Source organism: Papio anubis, chromosome 16 (genome assembly GCF_008728515.1).
Source record: "Papio anubis isolate 15944 chromosome 16, Panubis1.0, whole genome shotgun sequence".
Taxonomy (NCBI): Eukaryota; Metazoa; Chordata; class Mammalia; order Primates; family Cercopithecidae; genus Papio; species Papio anubis.
Window position 1 is genome coordinate 32,206,594 of NC_044991.1, and position 12,042 is coordinate 32,218,635.

General features: G+C 42.5%; 1 protein-coding gene across 4 annotated transcripts in view; it reads right to left on the reverse strand.

Annotated features, from left to right (window-relative positions):
- The window catches only part of LOC101007004 (cat eye syndrome critical region protein 2), a 203,050-nt gene that overhangs the window by 51,435 nt on the left and 139,573 nt on the right, over window positions 1-12,042 (reverse strand). For all 4 annotated transcript variants that reach the window (XM_009216727.4, XM_009216729.4, XM_009216728.4 and 1 more), the window contains exons 4-7: window positions 10,816-10,955; window positions 9,931-10,035; window positions 7,476-7,525; window positions 5,602-5,771 (exon numbers count right to left, since the gene is read on the reverse strand). In XM_009216727.4, coding sequence (XP_009214991.2) covers window positions 5,602-5,771; window positions 7,476-7,525; window positions 9,931-10,035; window positions 10,816-10,955 — 465 coding nt within the window. The remainder of the gene's footprint in view (window positions 1-5,601; window positions 5,772-7,475; window positions 7,526-9,930; window positions 10,036-10,815; window positions 10,956-12,042) is intronic.

The following is a 12,042-nucleotide window of genomic DNA, read 5'->3' on the forward strand; positions in this document are numbered from 1 at the left end:
CCTGGGCAACGGAGCGAGACTCCATCTCAAAAGAAAAAAAAAAGAAAGAAAGAAAGAAAGAGAATGACTAGTGCCCAAAGCAAATGCAAGCCCAATTATCAAACGCAGTTGTGACCTTCTTTAAGTACCTGTCCCAAAAAACCTACCCCAGCAGTTTCCTGAAATATGCCAATAAGCTCTTTTTTTTTTTTTTTTTTTTTTTTTCCCCTTAAAGGTTCTTGTTGTGTTTCAGAGGATGGAGTGCAGTGGGGCAATCATAACTCACTGCAGCCTCAAACTACTGGCCTCAGACAATCGTACCATCTTGGACTCCCAAAGCACTGAGATGGCCATTATTTTATAAGCCTCAAGACTCTAACAAGATCTCTTCAACTTTAAATACAAGAAAAACTTATCAGGGAACTGTCTTCCAAAGGGATTATGCCAGTTTACCATGAGAGTAGCAAAAATGCCAATGCCACTTTCGCTTCAACCCTGCCATATGAGATAGAAGCTACGAATGAGAAAAACGCCATTCTGGATACAGAAGCTGAACATTTCCCTACATACTTTCCCATCGCCTTCTGTAAACCATCTATACCCTGAGTCAATTTATTTGTTGAGAAATTAAAGTTTATAAAGCTGTATATTCTGTAACACGAGCAACAAGCTCTACCAGTATCTACATCCCCTTTTATTTAAAAAAAAAAAAAAAAAGGTTCAAGTAAACTTTTATATGGTCATTGCAGTAGGACTTACCTTCTGATTATTATTTCAAAGTTTAGAGGACGATCATATAATACCTCCTCAAAGATGTATCAAATCTACTGACACTCTTATTGCCTTTATTTTGCTATAAAATGTGGGTTTAGTTTTCAATCAAGGTTTCTCATCAATTACCCATTACCATAAACAACGGGAGAGGACCGAGTAGTGCATTTTGATTGCCAAATACAATGCTCTGTACATTGACATGGGTTCTTTGTTTAATTCTCACAGAAACTTCTGTCAAGTGATAGCATTTCATTTTACTAATAAGAAAACTGAAATGGACCCCACTTCAACAAAAAATAAAAAAATTAACCGGGCGTGGTGGTGGGTGCCTGGAGTCCCAGGTGCTCAGGAGGCTAAGGGAGGAGGATCGTTTGAGCCCAGGAATTCTAGGTTACAATGAGCTATAATCACGCTACTGCACTCCAGCCTGGATAACAGAGTAGGACCCTGTCTCTGTTTAAAAAAAAAAAAAAAAAGGAAAACAAAAGAAAGAAGTTGAAATACAAAGTTATCAAGAAATTTATCCAAGGGACAGGACAGGGGAGTGGCATAATTCAAGTAGGTTTGAAAGAAAAGCTTCTGTCTCTTCCACGTACTACGTTGACCCCTCTCTTCCACTGCCTCATTTATTGAGCCTCCATTTACACACTGTATTTTCTTTTCCTTTCTTTTTTTTTTTTTTTTTGAGATGGAGTCTCACTGTCTCCCAGGCTGGAGTGCAGTGGTGTGATCTCGTGTCATTGCAACCTCCTGAGTTCAAGCGATTCTCCTGTCTCAGCTTCCTGAGTGGCTGGAATTACAGGCACCCGCCACCATGCCTGGCTAATTTTTGTATTTTTAGTAGAGATGGGGTTTTGCCATGTTGCCCAGGCTGGTCTTGAATTCTAGACCTCAGGTGACCTGCCCGCCTTCGCCTCCCAAAGTGCTGCGATTACAAGCATGAGCCACCACGCCCCTGGCCCCAGGTCAACATTTTTAAATGTTGCATCTTACTATTCTTTATTGTGTTACACCAGATAAGACTCCAAAACAGTATTACCAGTAAGACAGTCTCAAACATTACTCTTTTGGTAACAAGATAGCTTCTACTTGTCAGTATTAACAATCTGACACACAGTCATGTGTTATACTTAACAATGAGGATACATTTTGAGAAACCACATTCTTAGTGATTTTGTTAAGTTTTCAACAATATAGAATTCAGGGACTAGATGGCATAGCCTACTACACACCTAGGCTACGGGATACAGTTGGTCCTAGATGGTATAGCCTACTACAACCCTAGATGGTGTAGTGTGCTACACACCTAGGTTATGGGGTGTAGCTTATTGCTCCAGATGGTGTAGTCTACTACACACAACCCTAGAAGGCACAGCCTACTACACACCCAGACTACAGGATATACAGCCTATTGCTCCTCGGTGGTGTAGCCTACTACACACAACCCTAGAAGGTACAGCAGCCTACTACACACCCAGACTACAGGATATATAGCCTATTGCTCCTAGGTGGTGTAGCCTACTACATACAATCCCAGACACACAATGGTAAAATATTTGTGTATCTAAACATACGTAAATAGAAAAGGTACGGTAAAAATACAGTGTAAAAGATTTAAGAACTGGCACACCGCGACAGGGCAACTTATCATGAATGGAGCTTGCAGGACTGGCAGTTGCTCTGCTGAGTTCGTGACTGAGTGGCGTAAATGTGAAGGTCAGGACATTACAGTACACTACTGTAAACCTTGTAAACACAATGCACTTAGGCTGCACTCAATTTATAAAAAGAAATGGAATTGTGCTACAATGTTATAATGGCTATGATGATACGAAATTTTCAGCTTAATTATAATCTTATGGGACCACGGTGGTATATGTGGTTTGTCATTGACCAAAACGTGGTTACTTGGGGCATTATTGTACATACTATGGAATGAGGAGAGTATATTTAATTTTATCAGGTCTGGTGTTCAAAGATATCTGTATCAGAACGAACAGAGTAGCTTCCAGTTATTTCTTTCATTTTGGAAATGTTTACAAGTTATCTTTTCCTTGAAGCTTTAGAAAACTTTACCTGTGAATCAATCCATCCTTCTATGAAAACACTTCTTCCCTAATTACTGGTCTACTAAGATTTTCTACTTCCCAATTTAGATTTTTCTTAAAATTATTCTTCTGGTTAATAGGACTTCATTGATGTTTTCGAACTTAAAAGCACTATCTATTTCTTTGAAAATATCAAATCCATTATTTCTTTCTGGTTTGCAATTCCATGGTTCTTGAAAATTGTATTTAAAGATTACACTATTTAAGGGTTACCTTGTTTTAATTTTTCTTCTTTTGAAAAGAATCAATGTTTGAAATTTTTAATCAAAATAGTCAGTTTTATGCTTTAAGTTTTTTTTCCCCTTAATTCTTGTATCCCCCAAAACGTTAGGCTGAATATTGCAGTAAAAAACCGGAAATGATAAAAGAAGGCTTAAGGTGATTGGGTATATTTGTAGATAATTTAATGTGCCATGACTGATGATATCAGTAAAGTCATATGCAAGGTCACGTAAAGTCATAAAAGTATCTCTTTACATCATTGTTACTTTAAGAAAATTAGATTCTATATTTTCATTCCTAGAAAAATTGTTGCAGTGAATTGCCGATCACGAAAACGGAATGCAGTTATCGTACATGAACTTAAGTATACTGACGGTGAAATGGAGGTTTTCTGGATCACCCAGGACCGCGGAAGTCTTGAAGCACTGTTTGTAAGTTCCCGTTATTAGAGAAAGGTAATTTCTAGGACTTTCCCTAAAGCATCAACCTGCTTAAGGGTTAAACACATCACCAGATCCACAATAAATTAAATAATACATTTGACATGTTTGCCTCCCTGTAGGTACTGCAGTGATGATTTATAAATACTTTCTCTTCGTATTTCACTGGCCAGTGGTCAAATATTTCTGGTCCTCTATTAACATGTATTAATAATCAGAAATATTATTATTGATATGAAATCAACAAACTGAATAATTATCAACCAACCATCATAGAAAAGGCAAGACAGGCTAAACGCGGTGGCTCACGCCTGTAATCACAGCACTTGGAAGGCCAAGGTGGGTGGATCACTTGAGGCCAGGAGTCAAGACCAGCCTGGCCAACATGGCGAAACCGCGTCTCTACTAAATATAAAAACATTAGCCGGGCATGGTGGCACACGCCTATAGTCCCAGCTACTTGGGAGGCTGAGGCATGAGAATTGCTTGAACCCAGGAGGTGGAAGCTGCGGTGAGCCAAGATTGTGTCACTGCACTCCAGCGTGAGTGACAGAGTGAGTCTCTGTCTTAAAAAAAAAAAAAAAAAACCCAAAAAAACAAGAAATGACATTAGGTATTGTGGGTGTTAAAAAGATGAGTAAGACACAGTCCCTGAGCTGAAGAAGCTTGAACTCACAAAGATGTAAAATAAGCATAAAGAAACATGTTAAGTGACAGAAGTCCTAAAGGCTGGGGGAAACAAGGACAGTTCATGGACACAGTGACATTTAAGTAAGGCTTTTGAGAGAGTAGTATTCAAATGGGTAAGGAAGTAGAGGGGGGCCAGGTGTGGTGGCTCACACCTGTAATCCCAGCACGTTGGGATTACAGCCCAGGAGTTCAAGACCAGCCCAGGCAACATAGGGAAACCCTATGTATAGATAAAATTAAAAGATTAGCCAGGCGTGGTGGCATGTGCCTGCAGTTCCAGCTACTCGAGAGGATCACTTCGGCCTGGGAGGTTGAGGCTACAGTGAGCTATGATTGCACCACTGTACTCCAGCTTGGGACATAGAGCAAGACCTTGTCTTAAAACAATAAAAGCTGGGCACAGTGGCTCATGCCTGTAATCCCAGCACGTTGGGAAGCCAAGACGGATTGAGGCCAGGAGTTTGAGACAAGCCTAGGCAGAGAGCAAGACCTTGTCTCTACAAAAAATAAAAAATAATTAGTTGGGTGTGGAGGCACGAGCCTGTTTCCCCAGCTACTTGGGAGGCTGAGATGAGAGGATCACATGAGCCTGGGAAGTCGAGGCTGCAGTGAGCTATGACTGCACCACTGCACTCCAGCCTAGGTGACAAAGTGAGAGAGCTTGTCCTTAAAAAAAAAAAAAAAAGGCCGGGTGCAGTAGCTCACATCTGTAATCCCAGCACTTTGGGAGGCTGAGGCTGTGGATCACCTGAGGTCAGGAGTTCTAGACCAGCCTGGTCAAAACGGTGAAACCCCGTCTCCACTAAAAATACAAAAATTAGCTGGGTGTGGTGGTGTGCGCCTATAATCCTAGCTACTCAGGAGGCTGAGGCAGGAGAATCTCTTGAACCTGGAAGGCAGAAGCTGCAGTGAACCGAGATTGCGCTACTGCACTCCAGCCTGGGGAAAAAAAAAGGAAAAAGAGGAGGAAGGATGTTTGAAAATGTCATGAAGTAGGGGCATATGGTTTATGAGACTGTAGCTTGCCCTGAATTTGGTGAAGAGGACACAATCAGGTGGAGCCAGGCAAAGGGCTGGCAATGGAGCTACAAGGACAAAGACAAACCCATAAGATGTTCGAAAGCTGGTTCCAGACTGAAAAGTCACCGTCACTATTGGTGGGTGGTAAGACACTGAGGACTTCCTGGGGGAAGGAGAACACGATAGGACCCACAGTGAAGGAGAGGGGGTGGCATGGGGTGCCAGTCTAACACTGGAGTTCAGACAGGATGGAAGCCTGCACTATTTCCAGGACAGTGGGAAGTATGGGGAAGGTCTCATGAATAATCCTTAAACAATGCAGCACCAGGCCTAACACAGAGGAGGACTGAGCAGAGAGTGTGGCGCACCTTCTGGGCGATCATGTTGCAGATCTCAGGCAGGAAGTCCTCACTGAGGAGCTTGTAGAGCTGCCGTTCTCGAACGGAGGTCCTCTCGCGAAAACTCTCAGTGACCTGTCTCCATTCTTCTTCTGTTTGGCACAGGAGCCACCAAGTACCTTGGCCCGGCCCTTGGGACCCTAGAAAATAAAGGAATGGATTAACTACAGGAGATCCTATGGGGACCTTTCCTTATTTAGTCTCAATTTTGTTTCTACCCTGGGTCATGACTAAAATAAGGGAGTCAAAAAAGAGACCTATTATTTATTTATTTATTTATTTATTTTTTTGAGACAGGGTCTGGCTCTATTGCCCAGGCTGGAGTGCAGTGGCACCATCTCAGCTCACTGTAACCTCTGCCTCCTGGGCTCAAGCCATCTTCCCATCTCAGCAACCCCCAAGTACCTGGGACTACAGGTGTGTACCAGCACACCCAGCTAATCTTTTGCATTTTTAGTAAAGACAGGGTTTTGCCATGTTGCCCTGGCTGGTCTTTAATTCCTAAGCTCAAGGAGGTCTGCTTTGACCTCCCAAAGTGCTGGGATTATAGGTGTGAGCCACTTCATCTGGCCTACTTTTAAATTTCATTTATTTATTTATTCAGAGACAGAGTCCTGCTCTGTCGCCCAGGCTGGAGTGTAGGGGCACCATCTCAGCTTACTGCAGCCTCCGCCTCCCAGATTCAAGTGATTCTCCTGCCTCAGCCTCTCGAGTAGTTGGGATTACAGGTGCCTGCCACCACGCCCGGCCAATTTTTGTATTTTTAGTAGAGATGGGGTTTCACAATGTTGGCCAGGCTGGTCTTGAACTCCTGACCTCAGGTGATTGGCCCGCCTTGACCTCCCAAAGTGCTGAGATTACAGGCATGAGCCACCGCAACGGCCTCTTTTTAATTTTAAAGTTGACAATGTATACTTCTGGTTTTCTTGTTAAAGTCACTGCTAATAACTAAAAAAAAAAAAGTAGTGTCTAAAGGCAATACAAATATAACTACTGTGACTTTAACAAGATAGATATTCACAGCCTAGAAATGATTAAATATGTTGACAGAAACGGTTTTGGGTTTGAGTCCTTGCAGAGTCTACCTTGCCTCAACTACACTGTGCAAACTGGTATGTGCCTCCCATTTTTATGCTACTTGGATGACAAAATTAAAATCTAGGCAGGAAACCAGTATGCTGCAAACCCATAAGGAAATCACTGTGTCAGGAAGTGCTGACATTAAAAAGACCTCTCTGAGAAGCTGGTGATTCACTCCAATGTTGAGGAGTCGATTACACTGTCCCTAGTAAACAGAACACTAGTGAAAAGATCGAGTTTTTTTTGTTTTGTTTTTGTTTTTGAGACGGAGTCTCGCTCTGTCGCCCAGGCTGGAGTGCAGTGGCACAATCTTGGCTCACTGCAAGCTGCGCCTCCCGGGGTTTTACGTCATTCTCCTGCCTCACCCTCCCGAGTAGCTGGGACTACAGGCGCCCGCCACCTCGCCCGGCTAGTTTTTTTTTAGTAGTTTTTAGTAGAGACGGGGTTTCACTGTGTTAGCCAGGATGGTCTCGATCTCCTGACCTCGTGATCCGCCTGTCTTGGCCTCCCAAAGTGCTGGGATTACAGGCTTGAGCCACTGCGCCCGGCCAAGATCGAGTTTTGATCTAAATCCTCAGTCAGATGATGAGCTGGGCGCAGGATAAGGTGTGAGGAAGAGAACTGAAGAAGGGTACGGAGGGGAGGTCAAAGGCTATTGCAATCATCTTTACTTTGTATGACTCTAGGAAAAGACAGAGTCAACACTCTGGCATAAATAAATCATATTTACTTAATTCTTTCTCAACGCCAGTAAAGAACATTACCATGTCTTGTCTGTGGCTCAGATGCCAAGGCATTGTCTTCCTGCTTCTCACTGAAACACAGGAAAAAGAGGTGTCAATTAAAACAAAGACAGGTCCAAAACTGTTCTGTGCCACCCCAGGATGGTAGACCCAATGAATTTAACACAAAGAGAGTGGATGTGTGTGTTAAGGGGACAAGGCTTGGAGGTGGAGTGCTGAATAAATGAACACTAGGATGTAGGCATGCTGGTCTAGAAGGGAAGTACTGACATACAGCTACCCTATGTTATGGCAACAGTATCAATGCGTAAGAAAATAGTAACTTTCATTTTTTATTTTTACTTTTTTGAGATGGAGTCTTGCCCTGTCACCCAGGCTGGAGTGCAATGGCGTGATCTCAGCTCATTGCAACCTCCGCCTCCCGGGTTCAAATGATTCTCCTGCCTCAGCCTGCCTAGTAGCTGGGACTACAGGCACCCGCCACAGGCCCAGCTAATTTTTGCATTTTTTTTTTTTTTTTTTTTGAGATGGAGTCTCGCTCTGTCGCCCAGGCTGGAGTGCAGTGGCCGGATCTCAGCTCACTGCAAGCTCTGCCTCCTGGGTTTACGCCATTCTCCTGCCTCAGCCTCCCGAGTAGCTGGGACTACAGGCGCCTGCCACCTCACCCAGCTAGTTTTTAGTAGAGATGGGGTTTCACCGTCTTCGCCAGGATGGTCTCGATCTCCTGACCTCCTGATCCGCCCGCCTCGGCCTTCCAAAGTGCTGAGATTACAGGCTTGAGCCACCGCGCCCAGCCAATTTTTGCATTTTTTAGTAGAGACAGGGTTTCACCATGTTTGCCAGGCTGGTCTTGAACTCCTGACCTCATGATCTGCCCATCTTGGCCTCCCAAAGTGTTGGGATTACAGGCGTGAGCCACCGTGCCCAGCCAGAAAACATTAACTTTTAAAACTTTTTTTGGAAATGAAACAGATGTGCTGTTTTTTTTTTTCGTTTGTTCTTGTTTTTTATTACTACTCCAGTCAAGAGAGACAGATGCAATTGTTAATAATTAAATGCCAAGAAAAAAGAACTGTAGGGATTCCAATGTCCTCCTCGCTGATTTGGGGCCACGCTGAAGACAGGTGTATTTATTATAATTTATCCTTACCTAAAGTAGAGGGTTAAGAGCATGGGCTCCAAAGTGGGACTGCCTCTATTCAACCTGTGCCACTTACAATGTGACCTCAGGAACGTTAATTAACTTCCCCCCCAAAAAATGGAGCTATTAATAGTGCCTACCTCACAGGGATGTTGGAGATTAAATTACAAAATGCAAAGTGTATAACGCAATAGCATGAAGTATCATTTTCACTTGTATCCCTGAAAAAGGAAGGAAACTTTTCTCTTGTTTTCAAGTTTCTGAGAGAATGACAATGTTCTCTACTGGCATTATCCAATAAACCACGTGACTGCTGAGCATTTCAAATGTGGCTAGCGTGAAAGAGAAACTCAATTTTAAATTTAATGAAAAAATATTTAAATAGTGGCTTACATACACAGCTCTCAAGGAAAAAACATCACCAGTAGAGGGTAGCACAAGTCCATGGATGCTTGTTAAAATGATGCTCCAGTCCCAACTCTAAGCGACTGTGATTCTTGATACTTACGGGGAAATGGAGACAGGTATCACTAAGCTTTCTGAATATCAGAGGACGTGTGGAATCCTAACCAAACCCGGAAACAGGTGTTGCATACACAAAACATAAGTAATTACAGGACATTTGTCACGGAAACGGGTAAGGAAGAAATAGGAAGCTGCAATCTGAGACTGAACTTCTGGAAAGTTAAGTGGATGCTGACTGAGTTAAAATCAGGTTCTGAGTGATCTATACTCTTAATCTGATTTCCTAGAAATATTTCTTAGTGGTTAAAAAGCAACACGGTGAAATCCAGCCTAACTCAAGCATTTAGATTAAGTAGCAAGGGACGAAGCCACTTGTCCTGAGTTATCAGAATTTTTAAGAATACAGCCTCACTTTAATAGGCTTAGTGATAGAGTTGATCCTTAAGTAAGAAGTGTATTTACACAGTATAGGTCAGATTGTGAAAACTCCTATAGCAAGATTCACATGGTGAAATTTCCTAGAAGATAATGACACATAAAAGAAAATCCTTCAAGTATCTTTTTCTTTGCTAAAATTAAATACAAAATTGAAGAACGAAAAAAATGGTCTTGTTCAATATAATCCTCATTAAGCGCACATCCATCGTCTAGTAAGAGGACTCGCTTACAGAGGGCAGGTGACTTGCCAGATGTCACGCACTAAGGACTTCCTGATTCTGTACTGCACACGTGGTAATCTCATAAGCACTCAGTTTCAGGTTCCCATAATAATGTGCTTCCCATGGCACACGCAAAATAAAGAAAAAGGAATAAATGAATTAAGGTCCCTTCTGCCACGGTCTATGACCACAACTAACAAGATTTTCTTACCTCAACAGAATCTCCTCCTGCAGTTTCTTCCGTTTTGGGGGTCTTCCTCTTCTTTTTCCCGTTTTTCCAGGAATACTTGAGACATTTTTCTGTCCTTCACTTTCCCTAATAAATAATATTAAATAGAAATGTTCTGGCATAGGATTGGCATGCTACATATGATTTTAAAACAGTATTTCTGGCCATGAGATGACCAAAAAGGATTAAATGTAGCAGTGAAAGGAAAAGGGAAGAGTAACTTCCAGTCTTCCATTATTAGACTATGGATCTGAGGAAAACTAACATTTTGTAATACTAAACTGTGCTGAAGAACTGACACCTTCCGAAGAGTAAGCATGCTCCTAGCAATAAGAAAGCCTAAATAAGAGGTTAGCATCGTTTTGGGATGCTATGGAAATGCGGCCTCTTCCTTACTTTGTAAAGCTTATGTTTCAGGCATCATGTTAAGTTCCTTCTGTTCTTACACTGATGGATACTAAGGTTCATAAACTACATCATTAATTCTAGTAGAAAAAAGGAGATCAAAGGAGAGCTCAAGGACTGACGATGCAAGATGAAAACTGCTACTGCACTGAAATGATTGCACTGTTGAGAAGAAACCTGCTATATTAAAATAGCCTGTGCTCGTAAGAAGAGTGGCATTTCTCAGAAACCTCCTATCAAGAACTTCAGATCAAAAAAGTATCTTTAACCCCTCTGGTAGCAGACAATTAATTCCTTTTTGTTTTTGTATGAAGTATCTCCTTACCATCTTTTTGCAGGCATGCTTAGAGAGAATTCCTTCATTAGGAAAAAAAAAAAAATTGTGCTGTAGAATTCTGATGCATTTAATCTTAATGACATTTTAATACAGTAGGTATCATGCCCTGACATTAAAGAACACACCTGCTCAAAGACAGTTCTCCGTTGGATTTTCCTTGTACCGGGTCCTCTTTGTACATTCGTGTTCCATAGAAATACCAGTAGAGTGCTCCAGAATTGTCTTCACCCAATGGCTCCACACGGAGACTGTCTGCATCCAGACCCTAAGCAGAGCAAGAAAAAGGGGTTTGGGGAAACGGGGAACAAAATGCACCAGGAAAAAACGAAAATGAGGATTCCAAATTTACACACAGGCATACCTCAAATCTAAAAATGCCCAAGTATCACTGGGCGCGGTGACTCATGCCTGTAATCCCAGCACTTTGGGAGGCTGAGGAGGGCGAATCACGAGGTCAGGAGTTCCAGACCAGCTCGGCCAACATGGTGAAACCCCGCCTCTACTAAAAATACAAAAAATTAGCTGGGCGTAGTGGCGGGTGACTGTAGTCCCAGCTACTTGGGAAGCTGAGGCAGAAGAATCGCTTGAACCTGGGAGGTAGAGGTTGCAGTGAGCTGAGATCATGCCACCGCATATCAGCCTCGGCGACAGAGCCAGACTCCGTCTCCAAAAAAAAAAAAAGTAAAATAAAAATGCCCAAATACCTTACGTAATTTTCAATCGGCCTAAGAAACAAGGATACAATGGAAAGGTGGTACCTACTTTGAGGAACAAGAGATGGAAATATTAAAATGCTCCCTATCCCCACCATTGTTCCCTTTTCACAAAAAAGAGAATCCAACAGCAATCCTGATGGACAGTTTACAGATTTGGCTGGGAGCGGTTGTTGTTTTATGTGAGCACACACAAAAAGAAAGACAAGTACAACTGGGTGGATCAGGCAAGGGGCAAGCTTTGCCCCATGGGATACTCTGAGGCAGCTCCAGCATAACCTCCCGTGACCTCTCACTCCAGCTGAGCTCCAGCGACAGGGCTCCCAATTTACCTCGGGGGTTGACCTGTACTGGCCTTCCCACTGGTACTGAAGTCCTTGAGTCCTTGGCAAAGACTGTGCTAAATTACACAATGATTTTTTTATAATATGTCCATGCACAGAGCTCAACTGAGAAGTCATTACCACATTTAATCACTGATGATAGAACAGGATTAGAAACTGACTTCCCTACGAGTGAAAGCAGTAACTCACATCCTCCCCTGGAGGATATACTTCTTTTTTTTTGTTTTTTTTTTTTAAAAAGATGGAGTCTTGCTCTGTTGCCCAGGCTGGAGAGCAGTGGGATCTTGGTTCACTG